The sequence below is a fragment of the Erpetoichthys calabaricus genome, chromosome 9, assembly GCF_900747795.2.
Source record: "Erpetoichthys calabaricus chromosome 9, fErpCal1.3, whole genome shotgun sequence".
NCBI classification, from domain to species: Eukaryota; Metazoa; Chordata; class Cladistia; order Polypteriformes; family Polypteridae; genus Erpetoichthys; species Erpetoichthys calabaricus.
The window spans coordinates 129,039,829-129,063,517 of NC_041402.2; the positions used below are offsets into that span (position 1 = coordinate 129,039,829).

General features: G+C 37.2%; 1 protein-coding gene across 1 annotated transcript in view; it reads right to left on the reverse strand.

The window, feature by feature from the left end:
- cdh13 (cadherin 13, H-cadherin (heart)) overlaps window positions 1-15,363 on the reverse strand; it is a 1,360,987-nt gene extending 1,345,624 nt beyond the window's left edge. Inside the window, exon 1 of the mRNA XM_028810133.2 lies at window positions 15,194-15,363. Coding sequence (XP_028665966.2) covers window positions 15,194-15,238 — 45 coding nt within the window. The 5' untranslated portion in view covers window positions 15,239-15,363. The remainder of the gene's footprint in view (window positions 1-15,193) is intronic.
- Window positions 15,364-23,689: the final 8,326 nt, after the last annotated feature.

Here is a 23,689-nt window from a genome sequence, read left to right on the forward strand (position 1 = left end):
AGAGGACATTTTTCTAGATGTTCTGTGGTTCATTCAAATTCTGCTTTGCAGAACTAACCTGTGCTGTCATATCCTTTTCAGAGAGAAGAAGCTATATTTGCTCTGCACCCAAAAGCCATAACCTATCATCTATGGGGGCGGAACAAAAGCTTTAGATTCGTCACAAATTTTTGAAAGATTTCAACATTTTATGGTCCCCTGATACTGAAAACATTGATATCTTGATGATGGGTGTGTGTCTGCCTGTGTAGGTGTCTGTGTGTCACAGTTTTTTGAGGACGGTCTAGAACTAAAATGGCTGGCCGGAAAAATACCAAACCCAAAACTTAAGCCTGTTCTAAGTTGATGACGTGCTGATTAGAAGAGAAAGAGGCATTGTGGAAGAACCCTCAAATACCGTAATTCTGCAAATATTTATGAATTCTTCTTGTCATTTGCTATTGTAATGACCTATTTTATGATCAGAAAAATCAACATTAGAGTGGTAAATAATTACTGAAATATTTTGGATTAGTTCAGTTATCTTGGTTCCTAGGGAGCAAAGCATACTGACAAAGGTACCTCATGAAATGTAACGTTCGTCATTTAAGAAAGACCTAAATATAGCTTTTTCATAATTTTTAATATATTTAAGCCTCATACAATCTAATGATTAGATAAATGTTTAGGACATGACCTCCCTGGAAGATTGTCATCTTTCTTTGATTATCAGTTTGTAAATGGTCTTTATCACTGTATACAGTGTACTTATGGACCTAAAATTGTTAGGAATAGGCTTTATAACGCTTCACATACTGACTGCTTCTTTAAGGTCCTTCCAGATATCTTTAACCTTTGCCATGATGTTACCAACAGCATGAATGCTGTAGAATGAAAACTCAAAAGTTTTTCTCTTGCATAAAAGTTGTCATCAGCTAATTAAGTGCATGTAACGGCAGCAGCTAACTTTTTTTTACTTTTTTTTTATCAGACATAGAAGCAATAAGGGTGCTTATACAATTTCACATATCTGTGTTTTTTCTTGAATAAGTAAGTAACGAGTCCTACATCTGATATGTTTGTCTTCCAAACTTGGATTGATTTCATTGTAGGTCTTGGTGAGGAACACTGACTAATATTATTTTCTGATCTGTAAAACCATGGCATTATAAGGAAGTATGCTTACTATTTTCAGCATTATTATTGCTATACTTTTTTATAATTTTAGTAACAGATTTTATAGGTTGATGTTTTGACATTTTCCCGCCACTGTGTCATTTGAATGTTTTAATATATAAACTAATTTATAGTCATCAGTCTTTATCAGGAAATGTACATTTTTGCACAAATTAAAATCTAAATTAAAAACTATCTATATATCTGTATTCAACTCATTAGTGCACTCAATCAGGCAAGACCTAGACCTGCTTGAGATGAAAATCAGCAACAGTGGGGAAAGCCATAAAAACACTATCTACACTAACTTGGCTCTCCAGGAGCATTTCCTAGTTAATCATAGATCCTACCCTCATAACTCATCAATCCCTGTTAGTACTCTCAAGTCACACTTGACAGTAATCTGAACCACGATTGTTAAATCTCACTTGTGTTGAAAACTCATTCCAGCATCTGTGAAATATCAGCACTCTTCCAATCACAGAAGTGGAATTACATTGTTATGCTTTGTTACCTCTAGGCCAGGTGACCCCATTTTCCATTTCAGTGATGTTCATGTGCAAAGTATTGCCCAAATACTATATCCAAAGGATCACTCAACTGACTCAGCAACACTGTGTGTGCTGATTACTAAATAATTTTTTAAAACATTCCTAGTATCTTACTTGTTTGTATTTATTACCCTACTAGCTGTTCCCCGTGGCTCCACCCACGTAGTAGTGAAACAGGAGGGACCTTCCCAGCTCCCTAGTCCTGACGTCACACTTACCCCTCCCCTCAGCCCGCAGCCTCTGTCTTGGATTAGCGCAAATATATCGCTCCTGCAAGCAAACTATGATTCTAAGTGTGATGACAGATGTCACAAAATCAGCTGGAATGTTCAAGCAAATTATAGAAAAAAAACCCAATCTAAATCTGTTAAGTAGCTCTCTTGTTCATTAGCTAAGTGGAGGTAAGGAATGCCCCGGGACTGATGCGTGAGTAAGGAGGACCCCGTCCCCCTCCCCTCGGCCCGCTGCGTGTCTCTCGGATTCACGCAAATAAATCAGTACCGCAAGCGAACTATGATACATAGCACAATGAGAGAAGTCGCAAAATCAACCGGATTGTTCAAGCAAATTATAGAAAAAAACCTGATCTAAATCCATTAAGTAGTTCTCTCATGAAAAGATGACAGACAGACAGACAGACGTTGGATTTTATATATATATAAATATAAAACTAAAATGGCTTTCTCAATATATTTACATCTCTCATTAACTTTTGGTCTACTCTGTGAAGTTCTTTGTCTGAATCTCTGCATGATGTTTTTGATTGAAACATTATGAAATTTTCTCTCACATTTTTCATTCTACATATTTGCCTTCAATTATTCTTAAATCTTCTTAAATTAAGACTACAATATTTGGATGTATCTATCAGCTTTTAATAACATTCAAGTGTTAGTTGTATTGAGTGCTTTGATATGCATTTGTTCTGCATATCAGGATATCTCAAATCTCTTTTCATCTAAAGAATTACTGTTTATTGTACTTCATTGTTTTGCTTTATAAATTGCTACTACTATTACCATCCATGTTTGTCTTGTTGTAAGGAGACCTGTAATCTGTGTTAGTTCATGAAAAACTTTGGAATAGTCCTTGAGGTTAAATGTACATACAGCACACATAAATATTGGTATATAAAGTACATAACAATCTGATATTCAAGAAAAAATGATTGACACATAGGCACAGCTAAACACATAGAGGGGATTTCGGATCCATCATTTAATCTGAAATGTGAAAACCACATCCTTCAAAGGAATCTGATACAACCTAACTCCACGCAAAAGCCACCCCAGTGGCTACCTGAGCCGGAAGTCTCAGAGGGATGAAACAGCTACCATGTCACCCTGCTGCCTGTAATTTAGACTGAGTACAGAAAAAAATAATTGCTGGAGTTGCCCCTGTAACACACATATCTGCGTAACATTAAACCATATCTTTATTTCATGTATTGCACATGGCCTATTTTATGTTCTATTCCCCTCCAAAAAACAGGTAATGTACCTTGACTCTAATAATATGTTTTATTTATAAAATGCTTTTTCCATGCTCTAATAGGTTAACACGCTTAGCTACATTGTATTATTAACTGTTCACTTGGAGCACAGGGATATTGCTGATGAACACACACCATTAGCCTTGTGGTATTAAGTCCAAGTTGTCAGACACTACATCACAATATAACTTCTAATAAATGTTTTTCTTTACAGTATATTGACTATATACACCCCATACAAATTCAGTTGGTTTTTTTTTAACAATGTTTCAAATGCTTTTATAAAATGTTTTGCAGGTGCTCTTTAAAATAATGATTGGCTAAATCAATAAAACGTAATGACCTATTGTAAATAAAGCCACTTTTCTTTGTTTTGTGTTGTGCTTATGTGTCTCTACCTAACGAATGGCCATAAAAAAGTCACAGCATAAAGAATAGTAGCTGACATACCTTTCATTTTATTGCCAGTCAAAGTAGTCTCTGACATTTAAGAAGGAAAAAGGAAGAAAGAAAAAGCATAACCAAGAACAATCAATTGGTAACCCATAGTAAGATGCTGCCTGAGAAGGGGTGCTGACCATGCTAATGGGATTCCTGTATCATTTTGATAATGGTACCTTCATACATTTTCTTTTTTTGCCTTTGCCAGTGCTGTGGCTTTTAAATTTAATATCAACATTCTCATATACTCATCTACTCCAAGAAACACTATGGGAGACCACTGATCGGCTCGGAGATAGAGATAGATTAGTCATAGACAAATCAGGTAGCAATACTGAAACATGTCAAAACTCTAAAGTGTAATATAATGTTATAACAGAAAAAATTAATTGGGCACTTGGGCTATGTACAGTATGTTTGGCATATTTTCCAAATTTTCTTTTCTAATAAGAAAATGAGTTTTGATCTGGATTAGAGGCATACTTCTAAGGTGGGTTCAAATCCAGGTCCTGTAAATGATTATGGGAGTGTGCATGTTCTGTTCTGTATATCCTGTGATATCTCCCACATTGCACTTGATGCTGCTGGGTTAGACTACTGCTCCCAGAAAAGCTATTTTGGAACCATTGGCCTCAGCAAATAGGTGGCTCAACAAACTATTTATCCATATAAGAAATTAGCTATATGGCTAAAGAAATAACACAATTTCTTCTTCTGTACCATTGTAAATACTTAGTGTCAATTGAACCATCAATAATGGTTTATTTTAATACATCATTTAAGATGAATTGTAATCATGCAGACACAAAAAAATAAAATAAAAATAGACACCAGAGCCCATACTTAAGCCATGCAATGAAAGAGCCTAAATGTTTATGAATGGGAAAAAAAGAGCTATCACAGATGTGCAAGACTGCCCTCTAGTGTTGGCATTTTGATAAAGTAGTAACAGTAAGATGCTGAAGCTTGTATTCAACATAAGGCTGTCAGGGGCAATGAATTAAAGTTGGCAACTCAAAAGCCAAATAGCCTCTGTATATTTTTCCTCTAATAAAAGGTAGATGACTTTCTTCTTGACAATGCAAACATCAAAAAGAGAACAAGTATAAGTAAACTTAATTCTTACATCCAGCCCTACAACTCATCCCTTCTGAAGATGTTCGATTTTACTATATTTTTGCAGTTGAGGCTAATGATAAAATACATTATACAGAAACTAGCTTGAGCAATTATTATTTACTTGACAAATATTTTAACTAAAGCTAGACAATAGTTTCCAAGCATTTTTATAACAGAAGAGCAGGCAGGATAAGAGACACGTTTAGGTCACATAGGTTAGGTTAGGTTAGGTTAGGTTTCTTTATTTAGTCATGTTTACACAGGTAAGCGGGGTGGAGTGTGATATTAAACCTATAGTTTTGTGTTTAAATCTCATTAACCTAAGCCAGTAGGCAATACATACACTTTTGTTATTATGATAAGGTTTATGAACTGTAATGCACTAACTGTGAATTGTAATCCATGAACTAAGATGGACTGTACAAAAAAGATATACTGTATGTTTTATTCTTCAAACCCCTGAATTTTAATGCTTAAATTAACTGTTTAAATCCTGTTAAAAACAGCAACACAGCACAAAGACCAAAGAAGATTGTTCATTGAAATATTTTTCTTCTATTACCTCTTGACTAAAAAAGGTAGTAGTAGCTCAAAATTGGGTAGCTATGTAAGTTTTGAATTACAACCCCAGGGTCATGGGTTCAATTCACAGTCCCATCACTGCCTGTGTGAAGTTAACATGTTCTCCCCATATCTCCCCATAGTCCATTTTTTCCACCACATTCTAAACACATATGCATTACGTTATTTGACCCCCATATGAGTGAGGAATATGCCTGAGCATGCACTAAGATAACTTTGTGCCACACCCAGCCTTGAATCTAATGTTTCCAAAATGAGCACCAGCTTTCTATGACCCTGAATTGGATAAAAGGATTACAAAATGGATTTATGGATAGAATGTATAGTCAGAAAATATGTTTAAATTTAAAAAATATATCATCGGCTAGAAAAAAAATCAAATTACATCTTTTAAATCACTTAGTAAAATGAGAAAAATACAAGTCACAACCCCCCCCCCCTTTTTTTACTTGCACTTCCATCTGTACAGGTAAATAGGAATGTCTTCGATTTTACCAAAATTGACACTCACGAATTTGAAACATATTGCACCTTGTCAGCACCTCAAAAGTGTGAGTGCTAATCCCTGTTTCAGCTGACGCAAAGACAGTAGTGTAACTATTTGAAAGCAGAATAGATATTACATCCATCCATCCATTTTCCAACCCGCTGAATCCAAACACAGGGACACAGAGGTCTTCTGGAGCCAATCCCAGCCAACACAGGGCACAAGGCAGGAACCAATCCCAGGCAGGGTGCCAACCCACCACAGGATACACACAAACACAACCACACACCAAGCACACACTAGGGCCAATTTAGAATCGCCAATCCACCTAACCTGCATGTCTTTGGACTGTGGGAGGAAACCGGAGCGCCCAAAAGGAAACCCACGCAGACACAGGGAGAACATGAAAACTCCACGCAGGGAGGACCCGGGAAGCGAACGTGGGTCTCCTAACTGCGAGGCAGCAGCACTACCACTGCGCCACCGTGCTGCCCTAGATATTACATGTACAGTATAATGGGAATAATGAAGCACAAATTTCCATGATGTTGAAAAGTAGAGAAAGAATTAATCATAATAAGTTTCTGTATATTTTTGGCCCTTGGGTGTCTGTGGTTTAGCTATATCTGCAGCTTGTCTTCTGTGCAGTTTAAAATAAAGTATCAAGTTTCTAGGAGGGTGACTCAGAAATGAAGAATGCAGGAGAAAGAAAGTTAAAACAGATACACACACACACACATGTATATATATAAAACATTTTATATATATATTAGCTGTGCTACTCGTCTAAGATGGGTTGAAATCTAAGTAATCAACGCAGACATCAATGTTTATGTTTGTTGTGCACCATGTAATGCATGTCACTGTTATATGCTAGTTGGTATGGGATTTGTAAAATCAGTGATGATTGTCGTGCTCCATCTGTTGGGATAACAAATGCAGTGCATTTACTACTAAAAATGTTTGTGATGTGCCTTCTTTTGGAATGACACAGAAATAGCAACCAAACACACATGCAGACAAACATGTATTCTTTTATTGCTTATATTTTAATGTATATTAAAATCAGTGTCGAGTTAGTGTTGAGTTACCAATTTGACAATGGTGTAACAGAGGAACAATAAGCATAAAAAATGGACAAAAATGTGAAAAAGCCCAGTGGTGATCATGCATGAAGCGTGCCATTTAAACTGGGAACATTCATGTGCATAATCTCAAGACACATAATAGAGCAAACAAGATTATAAAAGAGAAAAAGCTGTACATATAGTTATAGTAGAGTACAATACTACTGAAAAAGTAAAATATGTGCATAAAGAGCACCAACCACATTTCTCTAAGCCCCAATTTTGTAACTAAGAAGTCTCAGCACATGTTTTATTGAGACTTAACTGCGTATGATTGAGGCCTAACAGCTGACGCAGGGGCTGCTCTAGGCTAATGATCCATTAATTGCAAAGCACGAGTCAGGGGTTCAGTGGTACAGACACTTTGTTATAGGTTAATGTGTTAAAAGAGGGTTAGCCTAGTATGCCTTTCCCCCTCAAGTAATTAGAAAGTGAGAGGCTGAAATTCTTCTTTACCATGTTACTGGTTAAGCTGAAGAATTCTAGAACTCCCAATAATCTGTCAGTTTTCTGAGCTAATGTATCCACTTAAGGTTAATGGGGAGTCACAGCCTGTGCTGGCAGCTTTACAAAGAATAATCTAGAAAATTGATGGATGAAATATCAAACAAAGCCTTAATATTTTATAAAGATAAATACTGGTGAGGGTGTACTGGACACCAACAAAATGTGATTGTTTCTTTTTACAGGAATTAATTTTGTAATATACTTCACCACAAAACCTGCTTAAGCAAAACAAATAAATGCAAAGTATACATTGAAAAAATATGTGAATACTGTAGCTACAGAATACCAAATATTTCAATATTTTGAAGAGTTGGGTCTGAACATTTGATTTCACTGACCTTGAAAGCTTTCAGTGAGTTAATGCTGATGTCTAGACAACACACGAACCTTCCACACTCAGTTACAGAATAGATGCCATACCAATTATCAGAGGGTATCCATTAAAGAAAAAGAAACACTGTTTATCTAAATTACAGAATGACATAACACTAGTGTGACATTATTTATTGCTGAATGATGATAAAACAAGGAACAAGTTTAATAAAAAACTAAGATGACAGGCAGAATGAAATTGGTCTCCAGGAAGTCTAACCCCATTAAAGTGACATCATTTACCTGATTTCCACTGAGATGTGCAGTCAGCACACAACTAATTTGCAGTGATGGCCTGAGGTGTTCAAGTTTCAAGGCAATAAAAAATAAGAACACACACATTGCTATGGAACTGCTTCACAAACCTGAAGAAAATGTCTCATGAAGTCAATAACTACAAAATGTAGTTTTGGTATAGGCTATAAACACCTGATCAATAACATTAACACTGCTTACAACTACAGATAACCTTCAGCAGATTTTGCGCTAAACTGACTTAACACAGCGTAAATGACCTGTATGCACGTCTTCTGCATGCAGATCTCCTGTGCTCTTGAATGTCTCCCTGGGGTGGAATGCTAGCTTTCACTACATTGACATGATCAGCTTGCCTGGCTGTTTCTTAACTGTCTATGTCAGAGTGCACTGCCATTATCATTTGTCTTTTTAAGAATTAAGCCCAAGTTGATGTCATGCTCATCTTATTGCCAGAGAGTTGAAAGGAATAAATCGAAAGCATATATTAATTGACTGGATACACCTTCAGAAGTATTATATCATTCATCTGGCTGCTCAGCCCAGTAAGATGCAAGTACAATATTGCTTCCACTTCAAAGCAAACCACTTGGCTCTGCAGCCTCACAATCAGTCAGTACTCATGAAGGGAGGAATGACCTTCCCTCCCTGTTGCATGTGTTAAAGTGCCATCTACAAAGAGACTCAAGGAAGCACACTCAGTTGAAGCTCCCTATCAGAAAATGCACTCTACATTCGGATTTAATTAAAGGTGATTTTATGATGAAACGCTAAAGAGGTGGATGGAAGAGAACAATGTCTCTTTTACCCTGACCAAAAAACAAAAATGTAATCTCAGTTTTAAATAAGTGATTTCAACTTGATTCTAGGTTCAAAAGTAGAGAGACATGGAAATGTCTGAATAATTGTCAACGGTTGGATTAGGCTGTTTAAGTAAAGACTGACCTACAGATCCTGATCACTTTGGTGCAACCCCAGTCCTTCTACAACAGATGATTTATTTCAATGCAATGTGAATCGGGCGGAGTGGTGGCTCTGCGGCTAAGGATCTGCGCTGGTATCCAGAAGTTTGCTGGTTTGAATCCCCGTCACTGCCAAAAGAGATCCTACTCTGCTGGTCCCTTGAGCAAGACCCTTAACCTGTAATTGCTCGAAGGGTGCTGTACAATGGCTGACCCTGTGCTCTGACCCCAAGGGGTATTTGAAAACTTACAAATTCCTAATACAAGAAATTGTATAAGGTGAAATAAAGAACCCTAATGTGAAATTTCTTTTATTGTTGAACTAAAAGGGAATGATGTAGTATTGCCTGTATCTAATAAGTTAATTCATTCACTTTCTAAAAATGTTTTGTCCAACACATGTTCACAAAGCATCAGAACTTGCCTGAAAATAAGGAAGGAGCCAAGTCTGGATGGGCTACCAATCCATTAGGGATAACTGTTGGGGCAGGCCAAATCAGAGTCATCAAACAAACTAACCTGCACATGCTTAGACAGTGAAGTTCTGGAAGAAAACCATGAGAACAAGAAGAGGACTTATAAACTCTTTAGAAACTGATCAGAGCAGAAATCAAATGCTGGACTGTAGAGCTATAAGGTGGCAATGCTCATCATCACATGTCTTACAGTAGTTGACTAGAAATGCCTTCAGCAATATATGATTTGCCTGGCTTCTGATTTCTTTTTTTTTTCTAAATTTAAAAGCAAACTAAAATTCAGGGACATTGTTCTCCCACAGTTTGTTAAGAAAGCACACTTAGAGTTATTGTAACCTTACACTCTTCTGTTTTTCTCCTATTTTCCACTATTTCTGGTATTGTCTCCAGCTAATTAAACTTACAAGTCTTTTCATGTCTAACAACAAGGGCTTGGATGTCCAAAAAGATTATGCCACCAGTCAGTCCACAATGCTTCACATTGTCTCAGATAAGTTGTTATTTCCAGCTGTTTTCATTCAACCAGACAAATCAGCTTGACATTGTACTCATCTTTTCCTTCTAAGAAAATCAATCAAAATACTTCAAACTTAAAACAAACTTTAAATGTACATGTTATGCCTAGCAATCAGAAAATTATATATACAATTAATAGAGATATTCATTTCAATGTAGTAAAATATTATTATTTAAAATAAAATAAAAACCAGTATTCGCATATTGTTCAACTATTGCAATTCTGATTCTAATGCATTGAGAACTGAATGAATGGCTTCTTGTTGTGACCTTAAGCCTGGCAATCAGACAGATTTATCACACTCCCTCTTCCCTTATTTTATGGGTGTTCAATAATGGAAATAGCACATAAGAAATAAAAACAGTACTGGACTTGTTTTGGACATGTCTAAGCAGTTCAGACTGGGGTATCCTGAAATAGGAATTTGGATTGATATATTTCCCTCTTATTATCCTTATTTCTCATATAGGGTGAGCAATATATGGCTTTTATCTCTTGAATTTGGAAGATCAGTTGTTGTACCATTAAATGTAATTCTTTGCATACGCATTTGTAAGACTTTCATCAAAGATGTATACTGTTAGAATTAAAATAGAAAGTAACACCTAACATGAGGTAAACATAACTTTTTTTATTCAAAATATTAAAGAGAAATCCATCCATCAATAAGAGAACTTGCCTAGCCCAGTTTATAGGGGTCAGAGATTTTCCAGCATTAGTTCCAATTTAGGCAGCGAATCTGGGATCCAGTACATTGCATGGCACACTCAAGCACACACTCACACTGGGACATTTTATGGTAGGCACAGATTTGTAATTTAGAAAGAAAACAAGAACACTCCACAAGGGAAACATATCCAAACCCCACACAGAGTCAAAAGGGTTTGAACATAGGATAGTGGAGGTGTGAGAATCTTTAGCAACCCAAAACACAGACATTTCATCAAAAGTAATAAGTTTTAAAAACAACAGCTATATGTTTTGGGGTTTTTTTTCAGATCCAATATATAAAAATATCACTTCAGCATAAATAAACAGATGGGCGGCACGGTGGCGCAGTGGTAGTGCTGCTGCCTCGCAGTTAGAAGGCCTGGGTTCGCTTCCTGGGTCCTCCCTGCGTGGAGTTTGTTTGTTCTCCCCGTGTCTGTGTGGGTTTCCTCTGGGTGCTCTGGTTTCCTGCCAAAGACATGTGGATTAGTGATTCTAAATTGGCCCTAGTGTGTGCTTGGTGTGTGTGTGTGTGTCCTGCGGTGTGTTGGCACCCTGCCTGGGATTGGTTCCTGCCTTGTGCTCTGGGATTGGCTCGCGTGACCCTGTGTTTGGATTCAGCGGGTTGGAAAATGGATGGATAAATAAACAGTTAAAACAATGTGTACAGGTAAAGAAAATTTTATATAATTTTTTGATACTTTTCTGTCTTTTAGTATTATTAATGGAGATACTTTCAGCAGAGATTTTTTTCTTTATCACTGTGTGATGATCAGAATTATTAAAGAAGGATTTAACTAGCAAAATAAGAAAATCTTAAACACCAATTGTAGAATTTAATTCTACAATTTCCCTGTCTACACAGGGAAAATTCACTTTACATTAATTACAAAATAAATATAAGCACTGCATTCTGCTAGGAAATCTGCAGCATGTTGCTCCCAGTACTGCCAGCCATTCATGAAAACAGTGAGGAGGAACTGTGGTCATTATTCTTAACCTTTAAGAAAGCAAACAACTACAGGCGGAAAACACTGTGCCATTATATTCTGCAGAACACTGCTCTGTGTGGATTGCTGGGTGGTGAATGTGTCTGATGGGAAATTAGATTTCTATGAAGTACGAATAATTTCATCTTTCTTTCAATCATGATAAAACTTTGAATTGTCAATACATTTTTTTTCCTTAAAATGCAAATAAATGCATACCTATCTAAACAATAATCATCAGTAAAATACATTTCTTTTATAAAGGGGTCATCAACATGACATGTTATTCAATATTAGACCCAAAACCAGTTCTTTGGATATAAATGTACCACTGAATGATAAAACTTTACAAAAATATATATGATTTCCAATAACCAATTTTCAACACTCAACAATATGTGGTCATCTTCAAGAATTCATTTAGTCATTAATTTTCTAACCTGATTATCCAGCTTAGAGTTCTACAGAATAATTGATCTTATAAAGCGATCTGCAATAAGTTTGAAAATTGAACTATGCATTGCATGTAGCTTTCTAATAATATCAATTAAGAATAAAAAGATACAAGTCTTGTCCCTGCCCAAAATAAGAACATTTAAAACTAGATCAAACCTTTCTTTCAACTTTGCACTGACACATAACTGTACAGTAGTCACAAGGACAGGCCTAGGATATGTTGGAGGGTTTGGCTGTGTCAGTCGTCTGATATAGGAGAATCAGGGAATTCCCCTGAAGATTCCAGGAACTATAGTTGTAGATTAGGAATGTCCCGCCCTGCCCTGCCTTGCTGTGCCTGCTACTGCCATGACAATATGAAGACCAAGAAATAGCAAAATGAGTTGAGATTAGACACCAAGCATGGCTGATAAAACTGAAGTGTTTAAGCATAATGCATAGAAGAAGTGAGAATAATTTAAAACAAAGAATATATTAGCACATACTTTGATGTATGATCATTTTTTGATCATTTTCATGTACACAATACAAGATCTTCCGTCCTTTACAGTGTATATTGCTTCTGCACCTGCTGGCTAAGTATAGCTTCATGACAAGTGTCTTTTAACTAATGTAAGAATATGTGTCGAGACATTGGAGCAGAAAAAAATATGTACTTCTTTGTATTGTATCTTTTTTGTTCGGTACAGCATCTTATTATATAAGAAGATTAGTTGAGTGATTCAGTTTTTGGTGCCTTAAATGCAAATGCACTGACATAAAAAGATAAAGAGTTCATAACTTGCTTTCAAGTTAAAAATGCAGCATTGATGAAAGAGGGCCTCTTTGTGCTTTCTTAATAGAAAATGTAAATGAAGCAACTATTATCCTTAACAAACCATACAATTCATTTAAAAATATATATATTGAAGAGAGACTTATTAATTGAATGATGGTCATAATTTCCTATTCCAGGACATTAAAGATAAATATTGTTTAAATTATAACTTAAACTACTTTTAATTCACCTTGTGATCAGCATTAGATTAATTATTTAATATACTATAGAATGTGATCATGACAGAAAAGGAAACAGTTATAAGTGAAATTAAAGGAGTATAAATAAAAAGATATAAAAGCATAAAGGAAGTGCTTTTAAGGTCAAATGCCAAATGCAGTATTTTCACTTAAAAATAAATGTTATGTGTCTTCTTTTTAGTGCTTGTAAACCTGTCTTGTTATATTCTTACATAACTATATGATATTAATAATGTTTTCCTTTTGTAGTACTTTACTTTCCCCAGAAGATTTCAAAGCACAGAATATCAGGGTGTGAATTTATGATTATTGCATCTACCGCTGCTTGCACTTACAATAGGACCTCAAAATCATCATGTGATCTGGAGGGCAGAGCTTAAGAAGGAAAAGTGGCTAACTAAAGATCGCACGATTCCCATGTTGATAAGGCAGAAAAGTGACGTGAGAAGAACAACAGCGCAAGTCAAGAGCTGTTGGTTTCACGTACAGTAAGGTGCTTATGACCACTGGACATCCTCTCATGATGGAAGCAACAAGGGATGATATTTAAATGATGAAGACAGCATAATAAAAAGGCTCTTGCACGTGATTGCTATTCTCTGTTAAGCAAGTACGTTCTGATCATCTGTGCAACTCAACTCTGGATTCGCAGCATTGGAATTTATACACAACGTGTGCGCGGGACGTTCCCTGCATGTGTATGTCTATCACTGAAATCCTTGTGGACAGTAATCTAAACATTACATATACATCGTTCTCTTATTAATTTCATTTTTGGCATCTGATGAGTGCAGATGATTTGCGCTCCAGCACTCTTGCACACCTTTTGCACTCGACTGAATTGGACACTTATAGTTGGACCAATGAGGCATCACATCTCTTCGCGTGGGAGAGCTGCTCAATCCTTTTCTTCAAAGAATGGTAGCCAAATGACTGCTATTATTTTTAGTAGTGTAGTCATTAATAATAATAATCATAATAATAAAAATAATAATCCAGCACCGTTAACACCCTTGACGGAATGATTCCGGGCCGAAATTCTTGCGTAAACTGACTGGACTTCATCGGCTGACGAGTCTGTACGTTGCACGTGCGGACAGTTATTTCTTTGAACATCACTACCGCACGCTCTACAGTTATCCTTGGACTGCTCTCACAAATGCTTTGGCTTTGAAATGAGTGAGGCTGTATTGCTCTCTGTTAAGGCGCCTGTCGCCTCCTGTATATGTGCTCCAGAAAAGGACACTTGCAAATTTCTCCCCAAACACGGATAGCGGCATAAAGGCAGCACCCCTCTCTCCCTCTCTCTCTCTCTCCCTCTCTCTCTCTCTCTCTCTCTCTTACTCACACACTCAGTTATATTTTGCTTTGATTGACTGCAGCAGGTGCTACCAGTCCCACTTATTCCCAGACTGATTTTTATTCCCTTTTTATTTATTTATTTAGTTTAACATATGCACAACCTAAATCGGAGTAACGGGAGAATAGTGGAGCACACAGGGACCTTTAAATAAAAGATACGAATTGCCACATATTCAACCCAGCAACATAAATTAAGTAAATCTGAGTGGCTACAGAACTGAAAGTCTAAAAAGACAATATATAGCTATGTACTGGGTTTATTTGTAGGTTGCCTGATTTAAAAAAGCTAACGGAACTTGGACGCTTTCCACTATGAAAGAAACGAATATGAAGCATAATAGTACACGATCGCGACCACCAACACCAGTATATCGGCTAGGCAACTGTGAATCAACCATTATAAATACTTAAATGTATAAAAGCCACAATGAAATTTGATCCACCATTGCTCTGTTTGAAACGAATCATTTCTACAATTTTCACTTATGAGCTCACATACTACTCTCTCGAGCTGTCAACCTGCATTCTTTTCGTACCACTACAGAAATAGCATCTATAGTCTATAATACAAAAAGGGTAAAAAAAATGAAGAGAGCGACTGGGTGCTTTATTCCCTACCTGGAAGATGAGGACGGCAACACAGATCTCAGTCCTGAGCTCCATGATTAGTTTTTTTTTTTTTAGGGTTTGATTTTACGCTACCGTGCCGGAGATTTGATCAACACTGTTCATATTTCCCGAGCCGAACTGCCAGTGAGAGCGAAGCCCCTGTGCCTCCAGCTGCCAACTTCCCAAATAGAACTGCAACCTCATCACTAAAGCATTGGTTGAAAGCGAGGAGTCCACAACCAATAGATTTAGAGGGGGATTTCTTGAAATTGGGAAAGAAAAAAAGAAAGAACAACACAATCGTACAGTATAGTGGTGATATAGTGTAATTTGCCGTCTCTTATTCAGAAAATAGTTCAAAATGATGCTCCTGTTTACATAGCCGAAGCGATTATGAATTTTAAAAAATATTGATATACGATTGTAATTAGGTCTGCTAAAGTAAGTTTTACGGCTGGAAGAAAGCATTACACTGACAAGTGAAATGCTGCCTTTAGGTCTGTATTCTGTCCTTATAAAGACGGCAACGCTTGATTAAACGATCTTTCATTGTGTGATTGATCAGTACATCTGCTCTGGCAGCAAACTCCGACGGACACATACAAACGCTTACTGTATTTCCAAGGTTCATGCGCAAACTAAAGACGGCATTTCATTAGCGCGAACAATACAGCCTTTCGGTTTTCACTTGCAGATTACAGCACTACTGACTAATGCGCGATGTGGCATAATGGGCACGGTAACTGACATGTGGGTTCGAGTCCCCATGGGCACTTAGTGATGTGAAGTTTGTATTTTCCCCTGTCGGACGCAACTTCCAGCAATATATATATATATCAAACATGAACTGACGATTCCAAATTGTGAGTGCCGACACTGTAATGAAAATACGAGATCAGAATGAACGGTTAAAAGGTGACTGCCATAAGTTCCAAACAGCAATGCTGTTGTATAGCTCCTCTAACCAAAAATATATCAATTTAGTCTGAACAATATGAAATGCCAGCCGGCCCATGACATTCGTTTTCGACTCGTGTGAAGGTCCTTGCTTCAACCGGCTTCATTTGCATACATATTTATTGATTTTCAAAATAAAACTTCAGAATTCACACTGCACAGAACCTTTGGACCGGATGCAGCTATTAAGCGAGGTTTGACCAAGTAGTAACATTTAAAGGATGCATTGTTAAAATAATGTAACACAAAAATTAAATATATAGTTTTTTTAACGGCCATATAAAACGGTTTAATTAATGCTGTTCATACAGTTAGAGCCAAGCAATCGGATCACATACTGTAAATGGCAAATTTATTGTTATTGCAACATACTTTGCGAAAAAGTTCACTGTTGACATGATGAATGAAAAGTTATTCTAGTTAATTTAGCCATATTCTTATACATTTACCTGGATGGAGTCAATTGCCTTTAAACGTTTGGACTGTGGGAAGAATGTGGAGTTCATGATGTAAATTTAAGTGAACTAGTGGGTAAAAGCTAATGTTACAAACAGGACACCCCAAAACTAGGAAAAGAATGAGGGTCCATGCAAAATGAGGTGGACGTTGCTTTTTGAGCCAACATACTACCTCTACACAATCATATTTCTGTAACAGAGGATGTTCGGAAGACTTCACAACAGGATTAAACTGCACAAAAACATCCCGGCAGTAACATTAAATGGCTTTATTATTAGCAAAAGAAGCAACAAAATATAGTGCCTTGTTCAGCTAAAACAATTGTAAACACATTTGTATTATATAATTGAATTTAGATTTCTCCACCTTTTATTTCTACAGTCTGTGACATGGTTACTCTTTAAAGAATATATTCTGTTTACGTGAACATTGGCATGAGAGATCAGCCTGGCCAGGTTATCCAAATGATCTGTTTTCTTTTCCAGTTCTTTTGTGGTGGCGTTCAGTGCCACCACCACTTGATCAAAGTCCTGTGCAGCCACCTGTAATGCTTGAATGAAAGCGGATACCACAACTTGCCACAAGAATCACTGTGTAAAACAAAGCCTAAAAATGACTAATAAAGAACTAAGAATATTTATGTTGGGGAGAATGCCAGGTGGTAACTGGGCGGTCTTTTGGGCTGAAACCACTGCTTAATTTTGTTTTTTTTCTCCAGGTTTACTGGAGTTTTAAGAGTTTTATTTTTCTGTTCATCCTGGTCACCAGACTTAAAAAAGAATTCTATATTTAATGGTTATACTTCTCTTAATTACATCTGTCTCATGTATCTGTGCATTATTTATGTTTTGTATACTATTGATTCATTATTTTTCTTTTCTAATTTTAATTTATTTTTCTGTGCTTGACATCTTGTAAAGCACTTTGAGCTAGATCATTTGTCTAAAAGTGTTCTATAGAAATTAATGTTGTTTGCATGTCCAATACTCCCATGGGTAGCCACTACAGAGCTGCCTTGAGAGTTTTGTAGTACCATCAGAGATCACCAAGAATGCCTTGGTGATGCAGTCGTCATTTATATCAGTGGTCCTTAAGTTCAGTAGTGGAGGGCAGCAGTGGCTGCAGGTTTTTGTTACAATTCAATTTCTTAATTAGAAGTCAAGTATTGCTGCTGAAGTGCTTATTCTTCAAGCGACATTGTTGTGCCACACTTCAGTTAACTTGCTTGTTAAGATTTGGCACCCTTAATTACTTCTTCTAGTCTTCCACAGCTGCATTCACTGCTTCAATTGATTCTTATTTTCTTAAACAGCTGCAAATTAACAATGAGGTGCAAATGACAAAGAACTAGCAGCTCACCAGCCTCACTGGTCCCTTTTACACCTGCGTATGTTCATCATAAAGCATCTGTTCTAATGAAATATTTTGAAAAATTGAAAGAGAAAAAGCGTAGAACTGGGAATTACTGGGCTGCTCTGTGACACAAATTATTTGGATGATATGCTCAGAAAGGAGAAAAAAATCTACAATATAAGCATAACTTGACATGGTAGGATGAAAACACCAACAAGGCAGAAAATTAAATAATTTCTCTTATCGGCAAAGAATTAAGCAGTTCAGTTGGAACAAAAACCTGCAGCCCCTGCAGCCTTTCAGGACCAAACTTAAAGACCTTTGATTTATATGAATATCTATCAGAATTGAATGAATAGCTGTTTTTTGCAAGATCAGGCCAGCCTTGTGCATTTTGGCACATGTTGGTTGACAGTGGGAAGATGCTGGCATCGATGCAGAAAGTCTCCCTTATCTGTTAGAAATAATCAAGAAAGAGGTTGTCACATTGCAAGTATTAATTCTAAAACCACCAGCTAGGGAGTTGTGGTTCTCATCATTGATGATTAGTTATCATAACGGACCACGTGTGAGCAATTTATAAATGCAAGAACTGATTGAAAGGCTTGCTATTGTTGACAGTGTTTGAACGGATGCAAAATCTTTAATTTCAGGTCTTCCTGTTGTCATCCTCAAAAAAATTGCTCAAACAAATTAAAGGAACACTTTTTAATCAAAGTATAGCATCACATCAATGAAATTTCTGGGATATTGATCTGGTCAGTTAAGTAGCAGAGGGGGTTGTTAATCAGTTTCAGCTGCTTTGGTGTTAATGAAATTAACAACAGGTGCACTAGAGGGGCAACAATGAGATGACCCCCAAAACAGGAACAGTTTAACAGGTGGAGGCCACTGACATTTTTCCCTCCTCATCTTTTCTGGCTGTTTTTTCACTAGTTTTTGCATTTGGCTACATTCAATGTCACTACTGGTAGCGTGAGGCAATACTTGGACGCTACAGGTAGTCCAACTTCTCCAGGATGACAGAAAGTTTGCTGTGTCTCCCAGCACAGTCTCAAGGGCATGGAGGAGATTCCAGGAGACAGGCAGTTATTTTAAGAGAGCTGGACAGGGCCGTAGAATGTCCTTAACCCATCAGAAGGACCGGTATCTACTCCTTTGGGCAAGGAGGAACAGGATGAGCACTGCTAGAGCCCCACAAAATGACCTCCAGCAGACCACTGGTGTGAATGTCTCTGACCAAACAATCGGGAACAGACTTCGTGAGGGTGGCCTGAGGGCCCGACGTCCTCTAGTGGGCCCTGTGCTCACTGCCCGGCACCGTGGAGCTCGACTGGCATTTGCCATAGAATAACAGAATTGGCAGGTCCACCATTGGCACCCTGTGCTTTTCACAGATGAGAGCAGGTTCACCCTGAGCACATGTGACAGACGTGAAAGGGTCTCGAGAAGCCGTAAAGAACATTATGCTGCCTGTAATATAGCTCAGCATAACCGGTTTAGTGGTGGGTCAGTGATGGTCTGTGGAAGCATATCCATGGAGGGACGCACAGACCTCTATAGGCTAGACAATGGTACAAAAGTCTGTCTGGTGCAGTGTAAAGGAGAATGAATTAAGTAATAAAGGAAGAAAGTTTAATTCTCTATGAAGGGTAACCATAGGCTCCTTTTCTCTTATGTTTTAGGGCTTTTATCACTGCTTTTTATATCAGCTTCTGAACAAAATAAGGAGTTTCTGAATGAATCAGCACTTTATTTACTGTAAATATAGTACAAAATCCTATTTATTTCTGTAAAACATTTCACCTATTAAGCATGCATCAAGTGTTTCAAAGCTTGCACTATAAAGAATAACATGAACTGCACAACTCAATGAATGAAACATTCTTTCCCACTTTTATAACATCAAAATTAAAATTAAAAGCAGTTGGTATTATTTGTTTTCTGAGCTAATAACTTTTTTTTACATACTGCATAGTACATATTATCACATTCAAATTCTGAACGGTTACTTTTACCAAATAGTAGTGGTCAAAACATTCTTCAGATATATACCCAATGATCTTAGGCATATCGATCAATGAAATCACACCCACACATTAAATGAGAGGCCTGTGTGAAGTGCAGGCACGTGAGGGATTTGAAATAGCAAAACTAAGTTTGAAAATGCTACAGCAATCAGTGGTGTGTACAAAACAAAAATGACCATATAACAGTTAATAAAAATGAGTTAAACTGTATCATGCTGACATAAATCCTGGGATATACAGGAAGTGGAAATCATACAAAAAAGTTTGCCTATGAATAAACTAAATCACAGTTGAAAATTCTGCATCTGAAATCAGTCATATTAGATTGATTGGAGTATGGGTCAGCTAAAAAAACGTCTGACAATTACCACATAAGGCAACTAACAGCCTTCCAAATAGGCCAAACAGTCAGTGGCCCAGCTGCAGGGGGATCAGTCACAAAAACTGTATATTTAATGTTCAAGTGGAACATATATGACAGCATATACCTGTTATGTTTTAGACAGGGTTCTTCCTCTGGCTTGGGTTCAAATTCCTGTTTTATATTTTTTTTTTTGCTTATGTTTGATTCTTTTGTGTATGTTAATATTGTTTTTTATGTTTATTGTTTGCATTACACTGTGTTTTTTTTTCATTTTGTGTATTTCATTTCTTTGTGTCCATGCTTCCACCCTATGATCCTTGTATTTTATGGGTGATTCCTCAAGAGGCCCAGATTAATGTGCTAGGAATATGAGGCTATTTTATAGGACTAGAGTTACTATATGGTGAAAAACCTGTGCCAGCTTGATTTTCCCCTATTCCGTGGTAATAATTTGGAATAATAATAATAATGATACATTTTATTTATAATTCACTTTATGTTTTAGCAATCTCAAAGTGCTACAGAGTAAAAATAAAAATAATAAAACAAAAAAATCTATTTATACTTTAACAAAATATCTTTTTAAAAAGATGAGTTTTTAGATTCCGTTTAAAAACATCAGTAGACTGTGGGGCTCTCAGGTAGTCAGGGAGGGCGTTCCACAGTCTCGGCGCCACAGATGAAAAAGCCCTATCACCCATACTGCGAAGCTTGGTTCTAGGGACTTGGAGAGTGTTAGTGTGTACTGAGCGGAGGGTGCGTGAGGAGGTATGAGGGGTAAGGAGTTCCTGTAAGTAAAGGGGGCATGTCCATAAATGCACTGATGGGTGAGGAGAACGACCTTGTACTCAATTCTGAGTGGGACAGGGAGCCAGTGAAGGGTTTTCAGGATTGGGGTGATATGGTCATGCTTTCGCACCCTCATCAGGATCCTGGCAGTGCTATTCTGAATATACTGGAGTCTCTGAATACTCTTGCCAGGAATCTGGATGAGGAGCACATTACAGTAATCCAGCCTGGAGGAGACAAAGGCATGGACGAGCTTCTTTGCATCTGCCAGGGTGAGAGTTGGGCGGAGTTTAGCGAGGTTCCTGAGGTGGTAGAAAGAAGACTTACAGAGGCGTTTGATGTGGGTGTCAAAAGTGAGTTGAGGGTCCATTTTAACACCCAAATTGGTGACAGATGTGGAAAGGGGGATGTTTTGGCCAGCGAAAGTGATACTGGTGATGGTAGAAGAGCGGAGATGGTGTGATGTGCCAACTAAGATGGCTTCTGTTTTGGATCTGTTTAGCTGAAGAAAATTGAGCCTCATCCATGCCTCTATCTCCTCCAGGCAGGTAGTCAATGTAGATATTGGCAGAGGAGCAGTAGAGGAGGTGGGGGTAGTCCTGAGGTAAAGCTGAGAGTCATCAGCATAGCAATGGAAAGATAAACCATGTCTGCTAATGACATTTCCAAGAGGGAGCATGTAGATGGTGAAAAGGATGTGGCCTAGCACAGGGCCCTGTGGGACACCAAAGGTGACGTTGTGGGTATGAGATTTTGCGCTGCCCAGGGCGACATGCTCAGGAATACACACTGCTAAACTAATTCAGGAATGGCTGCATCAACCCTTAGGCATCTTTCATGGTTTCCTGAATGTCCAGATCTAAACATCGCTGAGCCTTTAATGGAAGCTCTGAAATACAGAGAATACAGTAGATTGACAGTGCCTTATTCTTTAATGAATTGGAGGTTTTTCATCTTGATCAAAATATCCCAATATACATTGTTCAGCATGGACTGCAGGAAACATGTAAAGTAGGCGACAATGGGGGAACAGAACAAGGGGTAGGGAATGATAAGCAGAGATTGCAGGGAGACAATCTGTAGAAGACACCACCTATAGCAGCATTCTGTAATGTTGTAAGAATGATTAAACATTATTCCAGGTTGCTTTAAAATTATTGCGAATCACAACTTTGTATTGGCATCAAAGACTAAATTCAGAACAGCACCATCATTATATGGATATGAATAAATGTCTACCGACATTCTGATGTATATTCATGTTGCTGAAAAATGCTGTCTACAGTCATTCTCTCTATCTCTCTTTCTCTCTCTGTGTCACTCTTTCTCTCTGTCTGTCATTTGCTGAAGAAGAGCGATTCAGGATGCTCTACAAAAGAAGATCAAGAATTGGTTTGTGTTTTTTTCATTTCCTCAGTATTTTTTGTCATAACATGACATGCCACAGAAAGTATATAATTGGCACTGAGAACTTAGAAATGACATGCAGGTGGACAATAATAATTAATAATTCTTTACATTTACAGTATATAGCACCTTTCTCACTACTCAAAGTGGTTGCGGCTCTCTGAAAAAGCTAAATCGTTGCTTTGAGAAAGAATGTAACATGGTGTAATCAGTAAAACAGAGAAGAATGAAATTCTTATTTGTCAGATTGACCAACATGTACCATGCTGCCACTTTCCGTCACTATAAATCTTCTTTAACAAGTATGACCTAGTATCATATTTAATGGCTTTTGATCTCCATTTTGACTTGTTTTGTGTTTTGCCCACATGTTTTGGTTGCCTAATCATTTGTCTTTTTCAGCTTTGACTTTTTTTTTTCTTTTGACTAGGATTTTTGCTTCAGGTTAGCATCATTTGATTATCTTCTTAACTCACAATAATCCTTAAAGTGTGTTATAAAAGTACTAGGTACAAAATAGGCAGTCCATGAAGTTCAGGATTTACTTGACAACAGTCCATGAAGGACTGAAGTTGCTCTATAGGCAAAGAATGCACCAGCTCCTTATTGAGAGGTACTTCTGTTATTTCATCCACCCTCTGTATAAAACAATGACACTTTGTCATGTTGATTTAGCTAATGCTTTATAACTAATATGATATTCTGTTATGCTGATTAAATAAATAATTTTACTGTATTTTTCTTATTTTTAAGAATATTCTATGATTCTTACAATCAACAAGCAATTTACTCTTTTAGTAGGACTAATCACTTCTGAAATTGTATCACTACTGGGAATGTTTATGAAAGATTAGAAAGGCTGCTGAAAATGATTTTAGATGGTGTGAAAATTTTGACATAATAAATTACTAATGGAGGCAAACTCTGTTTAAACATGACATGAAAACGCAATCTCTCAAAAGTATTTGGCTTGTACTTACCGCGTTGCAGAATTCAATTCACTCTCACAGTTCTCCTCATGGGGAATGACGCTTCTTTTTGGCAAAGTCAACTTATTCCTCACTTAAAGCTTTAGGCATAATACCATGCTAAACTCAGGCTTGAACCTGGTCAATGCATGTCACTATATTGACAGTGTCAGATTTT